This window comes from Salmo trutta, chromosome 24 (assembly GCF_901001165.1).
Source record: "Salmo trutta chromosome 24, fSalTru1.1, whole genome shotgun sequence".
Lineage (NCBI taxonomy): Eukaryota > Metazoa > Chordata > Actinopteri > Salmoniformes > Salmonidae > Salmo > Salmo trutta.
Window position 1 is genome coordinate 12,819,737 of NC_042980.1, and position 26,900 is coordinate 12,846,636.

Below are 26,900 nucleotides of genomic sequence, written 5' to 3' on the forward strand. Positions count from 1 at the left end.
TGCCCTTGACATTTAACTGAGATTAACAGTCATAGAGAGAGTCACAGTGTGCTTGGAACAAAGCGAAAAGTATAAAATTTTCGAAAGACAAACCATACAGATATGCCATGTTGAAATGGTGTATGCATGAGTCCAGATATATGGCTACCGAGTTCTAACAAGCCTACCCGGACAGTTCGACTGGACAAGCGCCTGAAGTCTGAAGCACACCTTAATTGTCCTCATTACACGGCTCTCCTTCTCCGAGTCAGAATCGTCGCTGTCGTTGCTTTGATCGTCGTCATCATCATCATCCTCCTCCTCGTCTAGGTCTTCTGAGTCACTGCTGTTCACCCCTTCGCTGGAGATATCCGAGGAAGAACCTGATTCGCTGTCACTGTTGCTGGATGCCTCCACTGGTTTCTTGGTGAGTTTCTATAACAGGGAACAGTGATGGAGTCATTCCGGTCAATACGGTAACTGAATACCATTGCAAACAGTACACATCTCAGATGTCAACGTTTGTCTAGATCGCATCCGCCCTTGTGGGACACTAACGTTGCCAGATATGTTTACCACAAACTACCGTAAATTCCGGACTATAAGCCGCAACTTTTTTCCCCCAGGCTTTGAACCTCGTGGCTTAAACAATGACGCGACTTAAACAATATGGATTTTTCCCACGTTCAAATTTTTTTTCTACAAAAAAACATTCTGTGAGGTGCTCAGTTTTTTGGCGGCATGAAGCTTTCATTAGACCAATGAAATTGCCGAACGGGTTAAGGTCAAACAACTTTTTTGTTTACTGTTTAGATTAAATCGAGCGCTCTCAAACTTCCCATCATTCTGATTACGGTAGTCATTTTGTCACCCTCATCATGGCAAAGACACAGAGAAATGCATATGATGCAGCTTTCAAGTTGAAGGCGATTGATCTGGCTGTTGGAAAAGGAAATAGAGCTGCTACATGGGAGCTTGGTCTTAATGAGTCGATGATAAGACGTTGGAAACAGCAGCGTGAGGAATTGACTCAGTGCAAAAAGACAACTAAAGCTTACTGCAAATTTTTTATTTTTTGTTACAAGCCGTGTTTCGTTAAAGTCTATTTATTTTTGTTACAAGCCGTGTTTCATTAAAGCCTGTGTAAAGTTCATTTGTTTCAATGTACCGGTAGGCACCTGCGGCTTATAGACATGTGCGGCTTATTTATGTACAAAATAATATATATTTTTTTAATTCAGTGGGTGCGGCTTATATTCAGGTGCGCTTTTTGGACTCGTTTTTTCCTGGGTAAGCCCTATTATTAGTTGCCAGATCCTACTAACCTTCTCTTTAGTTTTCTGAGCGCTCTTCTCCTTCACTTGGGTCACGTCCTGGTGGCTCTTGCGGCTTCTGACGCTTCCGTTGGTGGCTTTCTGTTTCTCCGTGTTCCCCTGTGTTGAGAACGTAGTGGCGGTTGTGCTGAAGCTGCTCCCAGACACAGTGGAGATCCTGCTGCCATTCACAGCTCCATTCACTCCTTAGACCATGATGAAACAGACACCACAAATATGAATCAGGAACAACCACTTTTGTACAGTGATTATGAAGAGGAAAATAAGGTGGAAGACAGGAGAGTTCTCTAAAATGATGACTTATCAGAAATTGCCAAAGCACTTACTAATAGGAAAAATCTAATTACATTAGCAAAACGATCTCCAGGTTAACATATTCACTGGTGAGACACCCGGCACCTGCTTACAAACTGATTTATGCATTAACACGGTCTTCCCATTGCCTCCAGGGTCAATTAAACATATTTGATATTGTACCTGTGCCCATAAGGACATCATTCTCTTTTATGCAGAAAAGTTCCTTGCTTCATTAAATTGTTTGCAGAGTAGGGGAAACATCTGGCAAGAGTGCGTGTGTGTGTTTCTGCCTACCTTTGGCTGTGGCTCGTCCGTTCTTGCTTGGGGTGCGGGCCTGGAAGGGGCTGAGGTCGTGGCTCTGCTGGAGTTGGGGTAGGAACATGGGCGGGAGCCCCATGAGATGGGGAAAGAAGGCTGCAGCACCCCGCCCCTGAGCCTCAGCTGCCCGCCACCATTCTTGGGTGTAGAGGGAGAGGAGAGAGAATGCATGAGAATCCATGCCAGACTGATTTCACTGTTATTCGAGTCGTGTTTAATGTATCTCAGTGATGACACACTGTTTCAGACAGCCAGGGTTTACGGCTGTTCAACCTTTCCATTTCTCTTTGAACAGATCTCAGCAGATGACCAGTGCATTCCACAGACTCACTGATTTCAGCCCATTTAATTGTAAACATGTTGAGAATTGTAAATCCCAGAGGATACATGTAGCTCCACATTTGAGCCTCATACATGCTGGATATTTCACAGCTGCAAAAACAGTCTCGCAGGAACTTTCTCTCTTTCCCTTTAAAATGGCAAAAGCAATTCAAAATGGAGCCCTTCGTGCTTGATGAATTTGAAAACGACATACTCCTGATTAATTTGTGATTCCAGACTTATACAAAAATAAAGTGTTTCTTGTTATGAACATCACAATGTCTAAAAAAAGGTACATTTCATATTCACAAGCTCTGGAAACTGTGTACAGTTCATGGTTGCTAACCAACACCATTTTCCTCTGAATGTGACAAAAAAAATGATGTAACAAAACATTTAGCTTGAAAAGTGTGATAGGTCCAATGTTTTCTCAGAGGTCAAGGTGGTGTTGTGAACCATCCCAATCTATAAACGTTATGTCCTGAACGCTGCCTATTGAACTGATGGACGACACCATAAAGGTGATGCATGCTAGCTGGGCTCTCTCCATGGGAGTTGGCTGGGGCTAATAACCACACATTCTGGGAACTCTCAGAAGGCAGAATTAACTAATCAAATGAGTGTGTCCCAAACGGACACCGATAATCCCTTTATAGTGCACTACTTTTGACCAAAGCCCTATGGACCCTGAGCAAAAGTAGTACATTATGGTCTGCTCAAAAGTAGCACACTATATAGGGAATAGGGTGCCCATCTGTTATTCACTGAGATACATTTATAGTTTGTACTATTCATTACTAGACATAAACTAATGATAGTGCATATCTTTTTTGAATGGATTCTAGTCAGGGCTCTCCTACCTGGAAAAGCTGCCATACCTGGAAAGGCACCTAGCTGGGAGTGAGCAGCCAAGGAAGCAGACATCCCCAGGGAGCCCAGGCCTCCAAACTCTGAGCGCCCTGAGCTGGTAGTGTACAGACCAAATGCTGGGTGGTTGACGATGGGAAAGGCACTTGAAACCGTAGACATGTTGAAATGTTGCTCGCCCGCCGCCCGAAACAAGTGTCCTGGAAAAGGGAGGAGGAAACGACATAATGAAGCAGCTGTATGAATTTAGTTACATAAACTACGTAGCTAGAATACCACAGCTAAATCATTCATCCGTATGACTGTTAATGTTTAATATCGCAATAAAGTGTCCTTAAGGATCTGTTACAACATCCTCTGGATGGGAAGAGATCATGTTTTATGCATTATCAATAAAGATGCTGGTTAGTGTGTGTAAAGGAAAAAGACTCCCACGGATTCTGCTTGATCTGTTCAAACATGCTTCTGCAAATATGAGACATGGTTGTGGGAGGCTGTTGGGATTGTATTCAGAGGGAGATCATCATGCATGTTTAAAGCGCCTGGTGCTGTTGCTTGTGTTTGAATACGATTATAAAATTGCAATATCAACAAAATGGCCTCATTAACATTTTGCATAATAAATATGTGTAAAACTGAATTTGGTTAGGTGGGGGGGAAACAAATACAAGATATTTACAAGGACGTTCATTTCATTTTTTATTTTTTTTTACAGTATGTTGGAATTTGTGCAGGACATCTGAACAGCTGATAATGCAATCCCAAGATTCCTCCTCTTGCACCAGATAGATGCAACTAACAGATCACTCCTGGTTCACCACTGGCAATGTTCCCTCTCATTTTTTGAGGCACTGAGCAAATTTTAGGTCTTGTGAGCGGAAACTTGAACATTATGTGAATTTTGTGCAACTTCAGGGACACGTTTACAGTAAACACTGAGGCTGTACCCTTATAGTTTTAGACAGCAACCAAGCGGCTATTTCATCATAATGTAGGCCTACCAACAAAACCAGTGGAGCAAATCCCATAACATTTTCAGAAGGAAATAGCTTTTGATTTCTATGATATAGCCTACATGTGGTGTTCAATACAGGCCTACACTGCATGACACTTTTAAAAACGTTTTTACATTATGAAGGACTTGACATTAATGAATGATGTTACTTGGTCTGTAACACCATGGGCTAGTTGACTGTAAATGGCATTGTATTGTCTTGTATGATGCAAGAAAGCACTTTACAAAATAAAATGTATTATTATTATTACCATACAGAGAATTAGACAATGTAGGCTACCCCTCTGCCTACTGGCTTATTTGTCAAAAGACTCCAGCCACCCTAGTCAGACTGTTCTCTCTGCTACCGCACGGCAAGTGGTACCGGAGCGCTAAGTCTAGGTCAAAGAGGCTTCTAAACAGCTTCTACCCCCAAGCCATAATACTCCTGAACATCTAATCAAATGACTACCTGGACTATTTGCATTGCCCCCCACCTTTTTTACACTGCTGCTACTTTCTGTTATTATCTGTGCGTAGTAATTTTACCTCTACCTACATATTACCTCAATTACCCCCTGTATAAAGCCTCGCTGTTATTTTATGGCTGCTCTTTAATTATTTGTTAAGAACAAATTCTTATTTTGTGCGCCGCCCTATGGGACTCCCAATCACGGCCGGATGTGATACAGCCTGGATTCGAAATAGGGAGGGCCATGTCCGAATACCATACTAGTGTACTAAATTGTATGCGAACAAATTGTTTTATAGTATGAATGATTTTTTTGTTATTTTCATGAATTAATGAATTGTTATTTTCGTGTCAAATCGACAATTGGCAACCCGTCCCTTATGGGATTAATTGACACAAACAAACTTTACAATAATTCACTATGGTAATTCCATGATAATTCTTCTTCCGGTGTTCTCTCGCATAAAGGGTGAAAAAAAATATTCAAACTAAAAATCAATACATAATAGTAAATAATAAGGTTTCCAAACAGTAATTATATCCCTAGTATGTGAAATTACAAAAATAGTACTCTGAAAGCATCATTTGATGCGCACTGGTGTCGAATTCCCCATTCGTTCATTCTGGTACATCAAGTCAATTTGATTATCAGCTGTTGTCAAACACGTGAGTTTGTGAATTCTTGTAGCTCAAATGCCGAAATGAGTATGCAGTTTAAGTATGTAGTACACTAGTATGGGTATTTAGAGACAACCATTGTTTCTCTCTGATCACTACTTCCCAGGACTCCAGGGAAATTAGTGGCAATTGTTACTGAGTGGATAATCTCGGTTAACCCAGAACTAAAACCTTGTGTAATTTCGCCAGCCGCTCAATTTGTTTTTTGTTTTTTTTTGGGGGGGGGGTGTAGAAATTGCAATTTCTGTTTTGCGAAGGCATCAACCCTCGCCAAAGCAATCTTATAGCTTGGGGATAGAAGCTGTTCAGGGTCCTGTTGGTTCCAGACTTGTGGTGCATCCGTACTGCTTGCCGTGCGGTAGCAGAGAGAAGTCTGACATCGGTGGCTGCAGTCCTTCCTCTGACGTCCCAGGTATAGAGGTCCTGGATGGAAGGAAGCTCGGCCCCAGTGATTTACTGGGCCGAACACACTACCCTCTGTAGCTCCTTGCGGTCAGACGCCAAACAGTTCCCATACCAAGCAGTGATGCAGCCAGTCAAGATGCTTTCAATGGTGCAGCTGTAGATCTTTGAGGATCTGAGTGCCCAAATATTTTCAGCCTCGAGGGGAAAGTGGCATTATCGTGCCCTCTTCACGACCGCGTTGATGTGTGTGGACCATGATAGTTCCTTAGTGATGTGGACACCGAGGAACTTGAATCCCTCGACTAGTTCCACAGCAGCCCGGTCGATGAGGATAGGGATGTGCTCGGCACTCCGTTTCCTGTAATAATCCACGATCAGCTCCTTTGTCTTGCTGATGTTGAGGGAGAGGTTGTTGTCCTGGTAACACACTGCCAGGTCTCTGACCCATCTGTAGGATGTCTCATCACGTCAGTGATCAGGCCTACCACCGTTGTGTCTGCAAACTTAATGATGGTATTGGAGTCGTGCGTGGCCACTCAGTCATGGGTGAACAGGGAGTACAGGAGGAGACTAAGCATGCACCCGAGGGGCCCCCATGTTGAGGGTCAGCGTGGCGGATGTGTTTTTGCCTACCCTCAACACCTGGGGGCAGCCCATCAGGAAGTCCAGGATCCTGTTGTAGAGGGAGGTGTATAATCCCGGGGTCCTTAGCTTAGTGATGAGCTTGGAGGGCACAATGGTGTTGAATGCTGAACTGTAGTCAATGAACAGCATTCTCACATAGGTGTTCCTTTTGTCCTGGTGGGAAAGGGCAGTGTGGAGTACAATAGAGATTGCGTCATCTGTGGATCTGTTGGGGAGGTATGTGAATTGGAGTGGGCCCAGGGTATCTAGGATGATGGTGTGACTAGCCTTTCAAAGCATTTCATGGCTACAGATGTGAGTGCTATGGGGCGACAGTCATTTAGACAGGTTACATTGGCATTCTTGGGCACAGCTCTATGGTGGTCTGCTTGAAACATGTACTGTAGGTATTAAAGACTGGGTCAAAATGTGAAAACACTTGCCAGCTCATGCTCTGAGTAAGCATCCTGGTAATCCATCTGGCCCTGCGGCCTTGTGAATGTTAACCTGTTTAAAAGGTCTTACTCACATTGGCTACAGAGAGAGCGACCTCACAGTAGTCTGGAACAGCTGGTGCACTCACGCATAGTTCAGTGTTGCTATCCTCATCTGTGGAAGCGAAGCAGTTTAAGCAACACCTTCACCCAATCCTGATAAGTCCAACTAACCAGTGACAGAAACCCAAGTCCCGGAACTAATACTGCTCGTTATCTCATGCATCCTATAGCATGCCGACAGATGTACAGTACTAGTTATATTTAGGTAGTCCACAAGAGATTGAGTGGACTGTCCTAGGTAAATAGAACAATTCAATTATTTTAAATATTTACAACAGTCTATGTCCGTGTTGGCAAGACGAGCCCTGCATGTTGTCCTCTCTCACAGTAAGATAGACTAGAGTACTGAAGGACCATATTTAACTGGAAACTCAATTAGCAGCACAGACGTGCACAGAAGCTTGCACCTGCTGTTCTAACAGGCAGTACCATGTGCCAGCCTGGTGATTGGCATAATTCAAAAAGATGACTGAACACATTTCCTCATAACATTACTAAATCCCCCAAATAAATGAAACTGTCAACTTACGTTCTATAATCTAATTTCAAGTCAATTTATAATATGCTTATAAGGAACATTTATGGTCTGGGTTTGTGACTGATCTATAAACCTACCCTGTGCACTAGCTCTTCCAAGCAGCTTGCTTACAATTTACAGCATGTGATTTCAGCTTTCCCATTTTCAAAAAATTAAAAAATGTATTAAAAAAACAAAACAAAAAAACACTTTTTATACAAGAATGAAAATAAGTGTGTTATGCTGTAAATGGTAACTATAAAAGCATAATGTCAGGTCTAGATTATCTGCATGTAATTCCTATAATTCCCTGACATCTTGGTATTGTTAGAGAGAAACTGATGTAGGCCTAAATGATGTGGAGATTAGTTAGTTAGGCCTACACAAGTTTGCCATGAAAATAAAATATGGAGTGTCATGCTTGTCAGTTCAAATCAACCAACGTATACTTTTTAATTGAATCTGTGACAGAAAAAGAACTATCAATTACTTATCTTATCATCCATTTGACTTCCATATAAAGGAGCACTTTTCATTTCAGATTTCAATCAAGTTCTTTCAGTTGAACATTGTATGAGCTTAAAGACAATTTTACAATCCATAATCGATTCAAAGCACTGTGAAATTAAAGTTATTTCCCCCATTTCAACCTAAAAAGGGTAGTAATATCCAAAGCCGATTGAGAATCAGTATCTGAAAATTTCATTATAAAATGCTTTCACAAATATGAAAAGTACTGCGTGAGACAAGTATAATTTCATGAGTTAATACCACAAGTAAAGCATGCAAGTGTAATTAAATCACTTAGATAGAGCGTAACCAACACAGGAGATGTAATATCTTTACTTTGCTTTCCACCAGCGGGGACGAGAAATCTCTTAAAATAACCAAATTTGTTTTATTCTCATAACCGCAATGTGACTTCAGAGGTGCTGTGCTTTCTGCATTTAATTCCAGCTCGCCGTCCAAAATAGCTTATCTGGAGAAATCTCTGAGCACGTTTGGTTGGTGTGTAGGGGGATAAAAATGTATAATGTCCGAGCAAAATGCCTAATGGCTTCTTTATTGTAACAGCATTAATTAATATTTTTGGTATTTCTTATCATGAAAGAATAGGGAGAAAAACCACAAATCACAGTTGATAAATGTGCATGTTATTTACTGGTCAGGGTAATCTGACAGCTTATGCATCACCGCTGCTCGCCACATAATGGCGTCGGACACAATTAGTATTCAGAGAAAACAGAGGATGTTTCGAGGCAGCGGAGGCCACTGCACTCTCTATTTGGCTGACAGACCTGTCAAATCACAACGGGCTAAACTGGTGCTAAAGGTTGTCAAGAAATATCAGAGCGGGTGTGCGACGTCTTACACAGAGGATTTTTCATTGCTGGTGTCGATTAATGCAAAAGCTTTTTCATTTCTCCGCAAACTGCCAGGAAATAAAGTGTGAGAAGACGGCGCTTTCTTTATCTTACTGAACCCTCATAATTAACACTCAGGAATGCTCTTTTCTTGTTTAATTTGCAGTTGGAGAATAATGAAATAGGATGAGTTAGAGCTGAATATAGCCCATGTGTTCGCATGTAACGTGATTCATCTGTGCGTCAGTGTGTGTGTGCGTCAGTGTGTGTGTGTGTGTGTGTGTGTGTGTGTGTGTGTGTGTGTGTGTGTGTGTGTGTGTGTGTTTACGTACCACAGGTGGTGAGAGGGGAGCCCAGGGCGGCGTGGCTGGGGGTGACGCTGCACTTGGAGGAGGGTGTCTTGGCCGAGGCAGGGGCCGGTGAGGAGCCGACGGAGGAGACAGCGGACGTGGTGATGTGCAGGGAGGACGGGGCTGGCGATGGGGAGGCCAGCCGCTCTCCTGACTCCATATCTGTCAAACACAATCCAATCAACACACTTACAAAAAGGCAGGGGAAGAAAAAGAGGTGGAAAAAACCCAAACACTCTCACCCCCCCAACTGAGCCTCACTCCCTCTCTCATGTTAATTACCCCCTCAACAATATCTCCGGTTAGCTAAGGCTACTGGCCAGAGAATCTCCTAAACAAACCCACAGAGAGCTTTCACTGAGGCAACAGGGAAAATAAAGAGAAGTATTTGATCACATATTATGGACACACACACACACACACACAGACAAAAGACCCTCTCGGGTATACAGGAGTGTTTTATATAAAATGTAAAACTGGTGCCACTCAAGACTTCCATCACTAATGAGAATATTAACGCTTTAACATGGACAGTTTTCACAGGAATCATTGAAATAATTCCCAGCTTACAACGCAGCAGTGTTCCTCTTAAATGTACAGTTAAAACACTAATAGTGACTCAGTGGGTAGATTTGCAGAGCCATCACTAAGTCATCTCTCTGTTGACACAGACCACAGTAGCTCTGCCCATCATCCAAATGAAGACGTCGACAGGGCGTTTCTTTAGTAGTCTTTCATGATTTCATCATCCCTATATCTCCCAGCTTTTCCATGATTTATGCCACTTCCCTTTGTTGTGTTTCACAAAAGACCACATCCGAAAAGCCCCTTTAACAAGTGTTTAACAGCCCTGGCATCTTTGTTATTGTATCATTAGACATAAACTATTTCTAAATCTCCCCGGTGACTGTCCTCTGCAGCGGAGGCAGCTAGGCCTGCTGGTGATTACATCTGGGAGACAAAGCTATCCGCTGAATATTAAGTAACGTGATTCCTCGCCACCCCACCGACAACACTTACAGGACGACGCGAATGACATGAAAGCTGCAGCCGTGCGCCACTGGAAAGGCCATGCTGCAGTGTGTCTAGGTGTCCATAGTTGAATCAAAACCCTTCTAATTTATACTTAATAATTACAACAGTACTCTTTAAAAAGCTATCAAAAGAAACAATCTAGCCTATTGTTTACGGGAGGATCATTTATTCTCAATTGCATGAAGATAGAAGGAATCAACAAATATAGTCTAGATTTAATATAAGGTAGGCTAAATAACCCAAATCAAATATGAAATGATCCTACATTAGATACTAGATTAGATTTAAATGGATGTCAAGTCTGACTCACACATTTCACACACAGACTTTAATCTTTCCTTGATGTCTGCCCACTTCTCTATTCTATTGTGAAATGTTGCAGAAATAATTTCCTCTTGGGCAATTCATTTCTGCTGCACAAGACAACGGATGTGTCTCTCTGGGGCCTCTCTCTGTCTAGAACAGAAAAACTGTCTACAGAAATAATCAGAAAAATGTTCCCTTAAAACAATCCCTCAAACCCCATTACTTACTAAACGTACATTTGAGGAAATTGAAAACGAAACATGAATGAGACGATGGCAAAGACGATAATTACAAAAATTAAAAATCAAGCATTTTCTAGACATAAGAGGCCAATCCTGCCTTAATGATCAGAACTTAGCACTGGGTTTAGCTTGATTTTTATAGGTTATTAATGTGCATGGCACAGTGGCGCTGGTATTCCAGGTGCTATAGAACCTCCATGTGAGCAGGGAAATTAATCTGACTTTGGAGTGTGCATGTGCAACTCATCTTGAGCCCCTGACGGCATGTCAAACGCAGCAGCACACACAATGCACACATTACTAACAGCAGGCTGCAGATCCCATAGAAGCCATGCTAATGTACAGGAGAGGATTTATAGGAAAAATGGATCTGCCTAAAATCAGTCACGTTCTGCAGATATCACCCTTCCCACAATGCAGCTGCCTGCCTGGAGTGCATGTCATGCCGCAAACAACAAGATATGCCCCTTCCTTCAGACAATTTGATGTGCTTATAAAAACAGACCCATCTTTTTCTTAATGAAAACAAGGTGCAAATCCCACACACCTCCAAATGCCACTGATCACTGAAATGCCATGAGCTCATTAAGCCTGTTGGTTACGGTGGAAAATGCCATGTCTGTGCTCCCTGCAATTGTGTGTGCACACGCACGCACACACACACACACACACACACACACACACACACACACACACACTATATATATACACACACACACACACACACACATATACGTGTCTGTCTGTCTAAGTTGGTCAGTGTGTATCCGCGTGTGTGTGTGTGTGTAAGCCTTTCCCTCCTGGTGTAGCCAGGTTGGTCAGTGTGTGTCGGTTCGGTGTGTGTGTCATCGGTCTTATTATCCGCCAACCCAGCATAACAGATGGCTGATGCTAAACAGTGATAATCCCACAGCAGAGTCATCAGCATGGACTAGCAGTATTCAGACTGCCGACGGACACATCTTCTCCAGCTAATGGAAGGAGCAGGGCTGCTAAAGATCTCCAGGAAGCGTATAATACAGAATGCCTTGACCCCATTCAAAGTCAGCTAGAGAGCTGCTGCATGCTACCGCACTACACTACTAGCCTCTCACCATGCACTCTGTGTGCGTCTCAAGTGGCACCCTATTCCCTATGTAGGGCACTACTTTTGACCAGGGCCCTGGTCAAGAGTAGTGCACTATATAGAGAATAGGGTGCCATTTGGGACGAACATGCCTGTTCCACTAATTACAGCCTTGCTGTATGTCACACCTCTGTCACTTTACACTAGGGATTCATATTTTCCCGAAAATAAACCAAATTTCAACAAAGGGAATAATTCATGTTTATTCAGAAAGTGCCGGGAAATAAATCAATTTAAAGCTTTAAAACCCAAGATATGGTTACTCAAGGTTCTTCCAAAATGAGATTGTCGCTGTTCCACATTAGTCTGGCTGCACCACCATGTAAAGCTTTCACAGAAAGTGAAACTGATATTTAGTAACGATAGAGTAAACTTTGATCGCCAATGACATGGTTGTGAATTGCGAAACAGGCCGTTTATAAATTCAAAGCGTTATGTACCTCAATTAATTCAGTGCATTTCAGCAGAATACCTAGGCTATCTGGACACAGAACGCTCTCAGGACGCACCCCGAATAGGCCATAGCGTTTTCGAAATCATACAAACTAACGGTAGTCAAACAAAAAACAAATTATCAAAGTTGCTAAGCTCGCTAGATAACCTCCAACGAATGACAGAATATCTCCTATTTGGCAAAATCGAGTTGATTATACAGATAGCAGATCAGCTCATGAATAACGGGGAGATGAAGAGAGGAAATTGTTTAAATATCAAGATCTCTTAACGGGGACCAACTTGGTTAAAATAAATATCCATATCTACTCTCATACTGTTTGTTGATCACACATTCTCTACTGACACTCATATGGGCAGCAGTACGACACAGCGCAGAGAATGTTAAGAACGGTATTTTGACCTGCATAGGCAGGTGCTTTGATAATCCAAGCTATGGATTACAGAATAAAGTTAGGATTTTTCTTGCAAGACAAGAGTCTGGATTTTGGGTTTCAGTGGGATTGGTACGATAGGAAAATAGCCTATGCACTATATATGGCTATATAAAGGCTACCATGTGAGTGAGTCAATAGGTAAATCATAAAATAATGTAGCCTAAATGTTCCTGATCAGTGATTGATGAGCAAACGCACAAATGGGCTATCACTTCCACTTGTCCAGCCAGAGATGAATTAACCATACAGAGAGATTCTGTGAAACAAAAATCGCAGATTTTTGGGTCGGGAGTAGGACAGGGTGAAGAGCAAAATCCAGTTGTATAAAAATGTTCTGATCAGCTAATATATGAGCAAACTAGAATAAAGACGATCATTAGCACACACACCTTCATTTAGCTAACAATTTCCTCAGCCTAATTGTTACCAAAAATCAAAACGGAGATTCAGTGAAAACAAAGATCCGACATTGTCTCAAAGCAGCGCGATGAGGGTGCTGAAATTATCATCTAGGTGACCCCACACACGACTATTGCTTTAAATTTAACAAAAATATAAAAAGGCAACATGTAAAGTGTTGGTCCCATGTTTCATGAGTTGAAATAAAACTTTCCATAAGCACAAGTCTATTTCTCTCCAATTTTATGCACAAATTTGATAACATTCCAGTTAGTGAGCATTTCACCTTTGCCAAGATAATCCATCCAACTGACAGTTGTGGCATATCAAGACGATTAAACAGCATGATCATTACACAGGTGCGCCTTGTGCTGGGGACAATAAAAAGGGCACTAAAATAAGCAGTTGTCACACAACATAATGTCACAGATGTTTCACGTTGAGGGAGTGTGCAATTGGCATGATGACTGCAGGAAATGTCCACCAAAGCTGTTGCCATATAATTGAACGTTCATTTCTCTACCATAAGCGGCCTCCAACGTCGCTTTAAAAAATATGGCAGTACGACCAACCGGCCACACGACCACAGACCACGAGAAACCACACCAGCCCAGGACCTCCACATCCGGCTTCTTCACCTGCGGGATCATCGGTGATCAGCCACACGGACAGCTGATGAAACTGGGTTGTATTTCTGTCTGTAATAAAGGCCTTTTGGGGGGGAAACTAATTCTGATTGGCTAGGCCTGGCTCCCCATTGGAGCCAGGCATCGCCCGTGCCCAGTTATGTAAAATCCATAGATTAGGGCCAAATTCATTTATTTCAATTGACTGATTTCCTTATATGAACTGTAACTCAGTAAAATGGTTAAAATTGTTGCATGTTGCGTTTATATTTTTGTTCAGTGTAGTATAACAGTTGCATATTACTTTGGGAGTTTCAGTATAAGCAACAATTTGATAGATGCCTTCATTAGCCGACTTCATTCCAAAATGTTCATAATCAGTTGATCATAACTAAAGGTGAGTGTTCCTCTCTCTGTACTTTTTCTAGGCCCAATGGCTGTTTCCTCATCTCTTCTCTCCGCTGCCGCCCACTGTGTTGTTCTCAACCCCAGTTTAAATCTAATTTTGCCTACTGTTTTGTAGAAATCTGACTTTTTGTGTGTGTGTGTGTGTGTGTGTGTGTGTGTGTGTGTGTGTGTGTGTGTGTGTGTGTGTGTGTGTTCAGGCTCATTTAATGTCTGTGATGTCTGGCTTTCAGCTCACCGAGCTTGGATCGGACCGGGATAGAATTTTCAGTTCTGATGAGAACTCAACTCTAATTCAGGTCTCATGTGCAGTCTGGCAGTGTCAATTATGCATGTGCTTGGAATTTATGACGACTGTGTGAAGTAAATAAAAAGGCTTCCATGCGACAACCTGTTTGGATAACGTGCCATACATTTGCTTGCCAATCTGCTGCTGCATATGTTGTGTAATTCGTGGAATTTCAATAGTGTGACATCGGTGGGGAAAATGTAATTTCCCGGGTCTTGTAATTACATTTTTTCAGGAAACGTGAAGAGTGGTCCCGGGATCCCAGCTACCAGTGTTTATACCTACTTTACACATAAATAAATAAGAGAAATAAATAAGACACATAAGTAATGGAGGAATAAGCCTAACACTCTAGTTTATGTGATAACCGTGGCCCATGGATGCATTGCATTCATTCTCTATGAGCTTAAATGGTGTAATGATTAGTTGTAGCCCCCGACATTGACTCGGGACAAAAACAATCTCTTGAAGCGTGAGCAGTGTCTTGCCCTGGCGCTCTGCATGGTTGCCTGGTGACACTGGCAGATTCTTTTTACCGACACAAAAATCACCAGTGTCCACCGCATCCACTGAACACAATTAACGAGGCTTCTGCTACACTGGACAAATAGCTCGGCCACTGTTGAGCCGGCGTGATTTGCGGCACGGAGGGATCGATGGATGGAAGGGGAAAAAGGCGGAAGGGGATAATCCGACCTGATCAGCACATTACAGAGCCAGAGAGAAAAAAATATATAAACTTCACCCCCACCTCACTCCCAATCCCCTTCCGAGTTCACCCAGCAGAAGTGAATTATTTGAGGGTCTTTTTTTGTATACACTTCTGTGCGTCTACCTGCCTGCGAGGATAATAGCTCCCTGTAGCGGCTGGTTGATACAGCGGAGGAGGAGGATGGTCGGGAAATTGGAAAGTGTCTCAGGTCAGCATGGCTGGATGCATCTTTAGTTCACTGGTAACATCCACAGTTGAGCTGAAATGCCAGGACGGCTCCACTGAGCATCAAACGGCACAGCAGAGAGACCGACAGACCTACAATTCTGCCTGCGTTTGTCTGTCGGTCTGTCCTTTCCGGCCTTGACGTCCACTACCTACCTCCCTTCCTAGACAGTGATGAAGGGCTCCGTGTGCCCCGGCCACGGCTTTCTAATGCAGGAAACGTTGGATTGGGACACATCTGACAGAGTGCTGGAGAGACACAGTGTGCTATGATGAAAGGAATGAGGCGACTTTAAAAAGAGCACGCCCCCCCTCTCTCTCACACTCCCCAAACTCTAATAACTAACGCCTCCAATCATGATCAAACAGGCCTCTTAGTATTTTGGTGAGGGAGGTCATAGACTGACAGAGTTGCCGTGAGAAGATGTGACCTGGGAAAGCAGAAAGAAGAAAATCAAAATAATAAAAACGCACCGCTCGTGTTGTACAGGGAAGGTCTCAACGTTTTAGCACAAGGGAGTCAAATCTGGTTGAACCATTCATCTCCGGCTGTGTGTTTGTAATAAGCCCCTAGTTTGTACCACGTGCTGCCAGACAAATGAAACCATGTGCTCCTTGGGTCTTGTTCAAAGATAAAAGCTATTTTTTGTTGCTGTATTTTATTAGGAACCCCATTAGCTACAGCCAAAGCTGCAGGTACTCTTCCTGGTCCACATGCGGTTTGTAATTGACAGGGAAGTTGCATTACAGTACTATTTATAAGAAAAGTCAAAATGTTAATTCCTTAAAAAGTATCAAAGTGTTAGCCAAATGCAGTAAGCTAGTTTATACATAGCCTATACACTATATTGACACATTTTTTAACTGTAGGACTTCAAGCCCTACTCAGAAGGGAAATTAACTACAACCCCGCAAGACAAAACTCATTTGTTTCACGTTGGTTCAAAATGGACAGCATCTCTCAGCCTTTCAGACCACTTTGGCATTGCCACGGTGGGTGACACATTACACTGCTCTATCCCTGAGCCCTGCTGCAACAAACAAAACACCTCCTCCTCAGAACTGTCTGGCTGTCTGCCACAGCTAGGCCACATAACATTTAGTCCTTTACAGCCCAAGCTGTAATCCCATTTTTTGACCTAGTATGCAAGGGCACGTATCATCTCAATCCACACAGCAGATCCATCTGTGTTCATAACGGCGGGAAAATAATCGTTTTTTTTTCTTTTTCCCTTTCTTAAGAACGACCCACAAAATACAAAAGGCAGGGCGTTTGGTCTTCATCATTCCTCTGGGAGCATACATCTTTTAGGAGAGGAGACCTTCACGCCAAAAAGTAATTCTGTTCGCATCGACTGCCGAAAACGCATATCAAATGCTTACCGTGAACAAAGATGGAGGGGGGAGGGGGTAGTTTGGGAGGCAAATGAACTCTGATGAATGATGTGGAAGTTCAGTGTGACAAATGTTGGAAGAAATGCATTTGTCCTTCGCGGCGGCGTTAGCGAGCTAGTGCGGGTTCTGAGCGCAGTGGAGCTAGTAGAGGCAGATCATTTCCATTTGGAGTGATCCAGGGGCGGAACGTAGGGAACGCGGGGGCCTGCAAACAGGAATCCCACATGTTCCATACAAACTGGTATCCATCACACAACACATTCCTGGGCCTGCAGCCTTTCCTGGCCACGTCAACACCAGACATTAGCCATAAAATATGGAACCCTGCACATTTTAATTATAGAGGGAGAAGAAGAGAGAGGAGAGAGAAGGAGAAGAAGAGAGGAGAGAGAAGGAGAGAGAGACAGGCAGGGTACTTCATTAACCCGTCAATCCGTTGCTAGCCTTTGAGGGAGGCTGACACGAGACTAAGTAATAAGTATGTTGGTACCTACAAAACCACTTAGGAAGGGGCCCCATTTCAACAGCACCAATAGCCTCGGCGCTGGCACTAAAGTCAAACAAGACCATACTAATCCCAATACTACAGCGTTTCTTTCAGAACGATTAACTCTGATGCCAAACCAAATATTTGCAGTGTTGTAGTGGATTTAGACAACAGCGCTGCTTCTTAAGCATACTCAAAATATCCCCCTGAATCTAGCTTTAACCTTCAGGTTTTGCTTATACCAGGAGAATAATTCTCAATGTTACCTTCCAGAATGATAACTCTCATTACAGCAGTTCCATATGAACTGTTAACTGGATATATTTAGAGGTCCATTACACCAGAAACTGTTCATGGGAATGATTCCTCTTAATGTGCACTTCCCAAAAACATGGAGAGAAGGGTATGGCAACTGGCCAGCCAATGCTGGTTAGAGATCATCACAGTGTTATTACTGTACATAACATACATTCCCATCTCTTTCCTCTCGTTTACTCCTAAACCATTTGCTCAACTGTTATCCTCCCGCAGGCTACGTCACAATGATTATCTGCTGCTAATAAGGGAGAAGAGGAAATATGAGGGCCACGGAGCAATAGTGTTATTGCACAATTTCTGTTGAATCAAAAGTGGGAAATGGTACTATGGTGCTGATCGCTCCTGTGAAACGGAGTCATCACTAGCCGGCTACCACCCGGTTCCTCAACCCTGCACCTTAGAGGCTGCTGCCCTATATACATAGAATCACTGGCCACTTTAATAATGGAACACTAGTCACTTCAATAATGTTTACATACTGCTTTACTCGTCTCATATGTATATACTACATCATATTCTACTGTATTTTAGTCAATGCTCGTCGCTCGTCCTAATAATAGATTTCTTAATTCCATTCTTTTACTTTTAGATGTGTGTATTGTTGTGCCTTGTTAGATATTACTGCACAGTTGGAGCTAGGAACACAAGCATTCCGCTACACCCGCAATAACATCTGCTAAATATGTGTATGTGACCAAAAACATTGTATATTCCAGTACAGAATGTGTTTCAATACAATAACTGTATTTAATTCAATCTAGTTAGAATACTTTGTGTAGCCCATATACATATTCACAGAGAGAAAAAGAGGCGCAGAGAGTCAGAGACACACCGAGAGAGAAGGCAGAGGGAAGAAAAAGGACATGAGGTGAGAGTGAGTGTGTGAGAGAGACAGAAAGAGAGAAAAGCAGAGAGAAAGAAGACCAGGTAAAACCACAGGAGAGAGATAGAGGAAATAGGAGACACCAGACCTCCATCAGTGGTCTCTGATTGGATGGAGCCTTTTCCAGTCATGATATACATAATGCAGATGACACGCATGCGAGAGGCAAGACAAAAAGCTAACTGCTACTGCTTTCAGCCTGGAACAATGAGGACCACTAAAAGCATCTGCATGCTCATCCTAATGCTCCATTGTCACCCAAGATGCTACTCAAATCTATACAGGGCCTGAGGAAAACGCTTCAGGCTACAGCAAGGCCTCACACATTTTGTTACGTACACATACCAGTAAACATATTTCTTGGGCTGCTTTTCCTAAAAATGGGAGATACAAATTGTCAACAGTATTTAGATTTGCAATTCTCCCAAATGTGATTTTAAGGAACAAAAGACAGACCCTAGGCCTATTTCTTTGTAAAAAAAAAACTAAAAACAATCTGATTGTAGTGTGGACTATGAAGTTTGAGTTGTCTATTACATTTTCAAAACCAATATTTATTACATCAGCCCAAAATATGAAACATTCAAGTCATAACGGCAATAAAAAAAATACTGGCAATTACACAAAAAACACCTATTTACTTTGTGTGGCCTTCACAGTTTCCCTTGCTAAAATAATATTTAAATCGGTTCCAAACAAGTGTTAACGTGGGAGATACAAACGTAATGTGTCTCAGGAAAACCTCATTTGCATATAGCTTTAACATGCAACTTAAATTATCCACACAAAGCAAAAGGCGTTAACACATTTGGACCACAACTCACACTCAAAAATAAATTCAGCATTTAAAACCTGTAATATTATGGGAGAGGAGGGTGTATTTGCATGTCAACAGGAGAGAAGAGTTTGAATCTAAATAGAACGCAATCACCTTACAGGAGAGGGGACGGATACAAATTAAACATGAGCCTAGGCTGCTGGTGCAAAGGTCATCCATTCTGCACTGCTGAATAAAACAACCCTGACCCATGGGCATTTCTCCACTCTGCTCGTTCTACTGTAATATACATCTTCATTGTCTCTGGTTTATCTAATGAGAGACAGCCAGACTTTTGATGAACTACTTTTTTAACTTAGCCTAGTTGATGAGAACTTGGACCTACAGTGCATTTGGAAAGTATTCAGACCCCGTCCTTTTTCCCACATTTTGTTACAGCCTTATTCTAAAATCGATTAAATAAAAATAATGTATCATCAATCTACACAAAACCCCATAATAACAAAGCAAAAACCAGGTTGACATTTTTGCAAAGGTATAAAAAACAAAAAACAGAAATGCCTTATTTACATAAGTATTCAGACTTTGTGCTATGAGACTCGATATTAAGCTCAGGTATATCCTGTTTCCATTGATCATCCTTGAGATGTTTCTACAACTTGGAGTCCACCTGTGGTAAATTCAATTGATTGGACATGATTTGGAAAGGCACACACCTGTCTATATAAGGTCCCACAGTTGACAGTGCATGTCTGAGCAAAAACTAAGCCATGAGGTTGAAGGAATTGTCCACAGAGCTCCGAGACAGGATTGTGTCGAGGCACAGATCTGGGGAAAGGAACCAAAAAATGTCTGCAGCACTGAAGGTCCCCAAGAACACAGTGGCCTCCATCATTCTTAATGGATGAAGTTTGGAACCACCAAGACTCTTCCTTGAGCAGGCCGCCCTGCAAAACTGAGCAGTCGGGGGAGAAGGGCCTTGGTTAGGGAGGTGACCAAGAACCCGATGGTCACTCTGACAGAGCTTCAGAGTTCCTCTGTGGAGATGGGAAAACCTTCCAGATGGACAACCATCTCTGCAGCACTCCACCAATCAGGCCTTTGTGGTCGAGTGGCCAGACGGAAGCCACTCCTCAGTAAAACTCACATTGACAGCCCGCTTGGAGTTTGCCAAAAGGCACCTCTCAGACCATGAGAAACAAGATTCTCTCGTCTGATGAAACCAAGAGTGAACCATTTTGCCTGAAAGCCAAGCGTCACATCTGGAGGAAAACTGGCACCACCCCTACGGTGAAGCATGGTGGAACTGGACTGGAAGACTAGTCAGGATCAAGGGAAAGATGAACGGAGCAAAGTAAAGAGATGAAAACCTGCCCCAGAGAACTCAAGACCTCAGACTGGGGTAAAGGTTCACCTTCAAACAGGACAACGGCCCTGAGCACACAGCCAAGACAACGCAGGAGTGGCTTCGGGACAAGTCTCAATGTCCTTGAGTGGCCCAGCCAGAGCCCGGACTTGAACCTGATCAAACATCTCTGGAGACCCGAAAATAGCTGTGCAGCGACGCTCCCCATTCAACCTGACAATGATTGAGAGGATCTGCAAAGAAAAATGGGAGAAACTCCCCAAATACAGGTGTGCCAAGCTTGTTGCGTCACACCCAAGAAGACTCGAGGCTGTAATCGCTGCCAGAGGTGATTCAACAAAGTACTGAGTAAAGTGTCTGAATACTTCTGTAAATGAGATAGATAGATAGATATATATAGATATATCTATCTATTTTTTTTTTACATTTGCAAACATTTCTAAAAACCAGTTTTTGCTTTGTCATTATGGGGTATTGTGTGTAGATTGAGGGAAAAAACAGAATAAGGCTGTTTGTGGAAAAAGTCAAGGGGTCTGAAGACTTTCCGAATGCACCGTATATAAATCAACAAACCAAGACATCTTAACAAAATTATTTGCAATTAAATGGTAGCCATGGTTTTTTGTTGCAATGTAACACCACAGATGACCCAAATATTTCACCAGATGTTTAAATGTAAAGCATCCGGTTGGCGTTTCCACTCACTACCAAATATGGTGAGGAGGGGAAGCTCAGTGGCCAGCATTTGGGAGAAGAAGGAGCGCGATGGATTTTGACCGTCATTCTGCTAATTTTCTCATCGATTAAATATTTGATCTCCATACAGTTCTGTTTCCAAAACTAGAATTTGTAACAAACCGAGTGGATTGCGTTTTGTAGATTTGACCATTTAGTTTTTTTAAATTGCGTTATAGGAGTGCAGGGGCAAATTTTGTTATCGCACACTCGCACTTCACAGTGTCGGAGTACCCTAATGGAAATATGCAGATAAATGCTAGAACGTGCCAAAAGGATCTCACTAGCTTGTGCTCGGCTCTGCCCACCTCCTTGATTGTTCTGCCCACTATGATTCATTTGCTCCTACTGGAAACGACAGGCTGTGGTCTATCTTGGGTTAGTTATAAATATCTTAGGTAACGCGCTCTTGAACTAGGCCCTAGTTGTACTGGTATGTCAGCAGTTGGCAATAGCATAGGTCCTCAGGTTGTATGGTCATGTCTGACGCGCTTCTAATTTCACTGGCTAACAATAGTGTACTGCCGCCAGAGACAATTGGACCCAAAGTCCAAGAAGCTCAAGGCTTTAGGGGCAAGACGCCACAATGTCACTGACCTTCATGCTCCGGTACGACCAAACAAACATGTCTCCATGCTATTTATGTATAGAGGGAATGACAGGGGCATACACAGCTTTCATCCCATTTCTCTGACCCTGTCAGATGCTGAGGCTGAGCGAAAAAGGCGAACCAGGATCAAGGTAAACAACACCATGATGGCTTTCTCATTCCTGCAGAGGGGTCCCCTCAGAGGAAGCCCAGAGCATAAATCACATATCCGCAGCACTATACAAGGGGCTTGAGTCCCAAACCCCATTTCCTATATAGTGCACTACTTTTGACCAGAACCCTATGGGATTCCCTGGTCAAAAGTAGTGCACTAAAAATGTAATAGTGTGCCATTTGTGACACAAACCAGGGACTGGGCTGCAGTGAAGCCCAATGAAGCAAATAAAAAATGATCCAGAGCACGGCGTCCCTGACAGAGCATTTGTCAGACACACACCATCCATATACGTCCACTGGTAGAGGATGGGCATTAGAAATACTGCACACTCGACCCACTGAAGTGCCGCATACGGTTCACCTCGATGCTAACGTGTGTAAATCTGACTGGGCTCTGTCGGAACCTTACAAGGCGTATTACAACTACGAAAAACAGGGCGCAAAAGTGTTGTTGCCCAATCTACACAACCTTAGAGATGGAAAAAAAGCCCACGTCAGGTAATGCATTTTTCATTGCACAGAGAAAACATGCAGGACATGCGCAACAGCGTAACGTTTAGCCTTCCCCTCAGGTTTCTTTTGGAAAAGTATAAACCGGCTCCTTACTTCACCAATCAGAATGTTGTGGGGAAACACGGGATTAGCAATTCAAATTCTTGTCCCACATTGAGGCTGAAGAGGCCCTAGAAATTCCAGATAGGACAGCGCATTATTAAGATAACATGGGCAGCAGCAACACAGCCGGGACGAGGAGAGGCCAACGGTCTCCTGCCACATTCTTCTAGCCCAACAGGGAGTGTAACACTCAGGGAGACAGTGACTTACCCAAGCCCGCCTCTAACATCCAACCATACAGGAGCAGCTAACTGGGGTAAACTGAGGCCTTGATTTTGTTTAACTTCCTGTGTCCTACGATGCCAAGGCTGCTACATTATCAAGGATGAATCCTGGTCGAAACTGCCAGGAATGACAAGCGGGGCTTGAAAAGGAAAAGGTGAACCAGATAGAGAGTTGTTGTTTCAGGGATGTCAGACATGAGGGCTGTGTGTAGAGTGCTGTGGGTGTAAGACATGGAGGCACTCAGTGAGCCTGCAGCAGAGCAGAGCCATGGTCCGTGCCTCAGCACAAAGGAAAGAAAGGAACCATGGCTGGTCACAGCACACGACGACAACAACAACCCCCCCCCACCCCCATCCCCACACTCAACTGCAGCACACCAGCCATTCACCTTAAATCTGTCAATCAACCTCTGTCTATTCGGGCTTCACAGCACTATCTCCGCATGGGAAAGGATATAGCTTTCACACAACACACAAAAAATATTTATATATTTCAAGAAGCTAACCAAGCCAAAATCTAGGTCTATAACCTCACTGAATCCTAAGGGAGAAATAAAAAAGTTGATAAAAAAATATATCAAAAGATATCTGAAAATGAGAGGGGGGAAGAAAAAAAAAAAGAAGAAAGTTCCAATAGTGGAATTAAGATTGAGAAGCCACATGCTGCAACCGGTTCTCTTCTCAACACTGTCTTGTTGGTGAGCTGACAGACAGTTTCTCACACGGCCATCTTTAAGCCAGTCATGTGGGAAACACACAGTGACATCTCAAGGTACACAGCCGAGGAAAAACGGTCTCAGAAGGCAGCTGCATTGTCATTTCTGCTCTCCGTTTTAAAAGATATTAAATCGCCTGTGATTAGCATAATCTAATCAATTTTGTGAATCGACTTCTAATTACCAGGAGCACATCTTCCTGAAATTAACCCTGGAAGCACAGACACTAGTTCCTTTTCACTAAAGCGAAACAGACATTTTTTTCAAGGCAACCATTTTAACCACCACAAACAAAGGATAGAGAAGCATAAAACAGAATGTGAACGAAAATTATTCAAAGTAAATAAAATGGCTTCACTGTATGCCCATCAAAATCTAACCGACTGTGTTAGTTAAGAGGAAAAGAAATCGCTTAGACCTTTCACTGATGGGAATACAATGAATGCATGTTGCTTATAACAAAATTGTCTTTCAAGCTGCTTTTTCGCATTTGGGAAATTGGTCTAGTCTTCATCTTAAACATGTTGCCTCGGCTAAATCCTAAATTAACTGCAGCAATATGGACAACTAGAACTAAGAATGTGCTCTACAACACACACACACAAACACACAGTATGCAAATGCTGAACAAGAGACCTCTCATTTCAACCAATATGCCTCATTGGTCTTTTAGTCTTGAGATGTTGTTGGGTATCATTTCGGTTTTGGAGTGTTGTACAAATAGCGAGTAATTTTCTTGAAGCATATAACCCAGCATAACCTTAAACTAAAGACAATTTCTTAATGTGAGAAATTTGCATTATAATCAAGGGGGTAACACTCCAGAGAGCTGTCTGCATTAGAAACAGGCCATAAAAATACATTGCACAGGAATATTTAATCCGTGCACGAATAGAAGGGCCTTAAAGAATACACAGGTCTGATTTGAAGAGCTTGATTAAAATGAAATCGTATTCAAAAAACCCCCTGAAGGTCATTCATACTGTAGGCAATCCTTTCAGAGCCTTGAATAAAAGAAATGCGGGTCTGTGAAAGCACAGTCAGTACTCCTCCATTCCTATTAGAAATTCCCATTTCTATTCCTCCTTACAATTACAGCGTACGGAACTAAAATTCAGCACACAGATTTATTGCGTTAAAACGGGTACACAGCAACAAGACAGATAAATAAGCAGATAACTCTTGCCAAAAGGTCTGAATGTTGTTTTGACTAACGGATCTTTCCGATTGGTCACTCTTCAGCCTTCATCTTGCATTGGATTCGTTCCATGTCATATCAACAAGCCATGACACCTGAAACTGTTTCTGTAGTTGAAAACACAACATTAACATTACTGCAACATATCTGATGAATTAAGCTAATTGATTGCACCCAAACTAGTGCTTTAAATTTATAGGATGCACATAATATTTAATAAATAGTACCTAACATCTGATTTGGACCATACTTCTTCCTACAATTAAGACACGAGGAATTTCCCCCCCAAAAAACTAAAGCCACCGACTCCCCACCACCACACGCCAATCCCAAACCAAAAAAAAAAAACTATTAGTTCTCCATGTCAAATCAAATTTTATTCGTAACATGCTTCGTAAACAGGTGTAGACCACCAGTGAATGCTTACTTACGGGCCCTTCCCAACAAAGAGGAAGAAAATGTTGAAATAATAGAAAAGTAAAAAACACGCAATAATAAAAACACAATGAGTAATGATAACCTCGCTATATACAAAAGTATGAGACACCCCTTCAAATTAGTCCATTCGGCTATTTCAGCCACACCTGTTGCTGACAGGTGAATAAAATAGAGCACAAAGCCATGCAATCTCCATAGAAAAACCATTGGCAGTAGAACGGCCTTACTGAAGAGCTCAGTGACGTTCATCATGGCACCGTCATAGGATGCCACCAAATCAGTTCGTAAAATTTCTGCCCTGTTTGAATACCACTGCTATAGGCTGCCTCATTGTCGTCGATCAGGCCTATCACCGTCACGTCGTCAGCAAACTTAATAATGGTGTTAGAGTCGTGCGCGACCACGCAGTTGTGGGTGAACGGGGAGTACAGGAGGGGACAAAGCATGCACCCGTGAGGGGTCCCCGTGTTGAGGGTCAGCGTGGCAGATGTGTTGTTGCCTACCATCACCACCTGGGGGTGGCCTGTCAGGAAGTCCAGCATCCAGTAGCAGAGTGAGGTGTATAATCCTAGGGTCCTTAGCTTAGTGATGAGCTTGGAGGGCACACAAATGGTGTTGAACGCTGAGCTGTAGTCAACGAACAGCATTCTCACATAGGTGTTCCTTTTGTCCTGGTGGGAAAGGGCAATGGAGTGCATTAGAGATTGTGTCATCTGTGGATCTGTTGGGGCGGTACGCGAACTGGAGTGGGCCCAGGGTGTCTGGAATAATGGTGTTGATGTGAGCCATGACCTACCTTTCAAAGCACTTCATGGCTACAGATGTGAGTTCTATGAGGCGATAGTAATTTAGACTGGTTACCTTGGCGTTCTTGGGCACAGAGACTGTTGGTCTGCTTGAAATGTAGGCATTACAGACTGGGGCAAGGAGAGGTTGAAAATGTCAGTGAAGACACTTGCCAGCTGGTCAGCGCATGCTCGGAGTACGCAGACTGGTAATCTGTTTGGCACTGCGGCCTTGTGAATGTTAGCCAATGTAAGACCTTTTAAACAGGTTATGATGAGCTCGTCTGATAGGCTCACGTCACTGGGCAACTCGTGTCTGGATTTCCCTTGGTAATCTGTGATAGTTTGCAAGCCCTGCCACATCCGACGAGCTTCAGAACCGGTGTAGTAGGTTCGATCTTAGTCGTACTTTGCCTGTTTGATGGTTCATCGGAGGGCATTGTGGGATTTCTTATGTGTTCGGATTGGTGTCCTGCTCCTTGAAAGCAGATGTTGCCCGTAATACATGATTTCTGGTTGGGATATGTATGTACAGTCTCTGTGGGGATGACGACGTCGTGGATGCACTTGTTAGTGAAGCCGGTGACTGATTTGGCAAACTCCTCAATCCCGGAACATATTTGAGTCTGTGCTAGCAAAACAGTCCTGTAGCTTAGCATCCGCTTCATCGGACCACTTCCGTATTAAGAACATCACTGGTACTTCCCATTTGAGTTTTTGCTTGTAAGCAGGAATCAGGAGGATAGAGTTATGGACATATTTGCCAAATGGAGGACGAGGGAGAGCTTTGTATGCATTTGTGCGTGGAGAAAAGGTGATCTGGAATTTTTGCGCCTCTAGTTGCACAGGTGACATGCTGGTAGA

At 42.9% G+C, this 26,900-nt stretch overlaps 1 protein-coding gene across 8 annotated transcripts in view; it reads right to left on the reverse strand.

The window, feature by feature from the left end:
• LOC115160709 (bromodomain adjacent to zinc finger domain protein 2B) overlaps positions 1-26,900 on the reverse strand; it is a 98,949-nt gene that overhangs the window by 38,491 nt on the left and 33,558 nt on the right. For 6 of the 8 annotated variants that reach the window (XM_029711007.1, XM_029711013.1, XM_029711012.1 and 3 more), the window contains 5 exons: positions 9,060-9,239; positions 3,110-3,316; positions 1,905-2,066; positions 1,305-1,498; positions 211-414 (listed from right to left, as the gene is read on the reverse strand). In XM_029711007.1, the coding sequence (XP_029566867.1) occupies positions 211-414; positions 1,305-1,498; positions 1,905-2,066; positions 3,110-3,316; positions 9,060-9,237 (945 nt within the window). In that variant the 5' untranslated portion in view covers positions 9,238-9,239. The remainder of the gene's footprint in view (positions 1-210; positions 415-1,304; positions 1,499-1,904; positions 2,067-3,109; positions 3,317-9,059; positions 9,240-26,900) is intronic. The other 2 variants (XM_029711014.1, XM_029711010.1) reach the window with 1 other exon arrangement.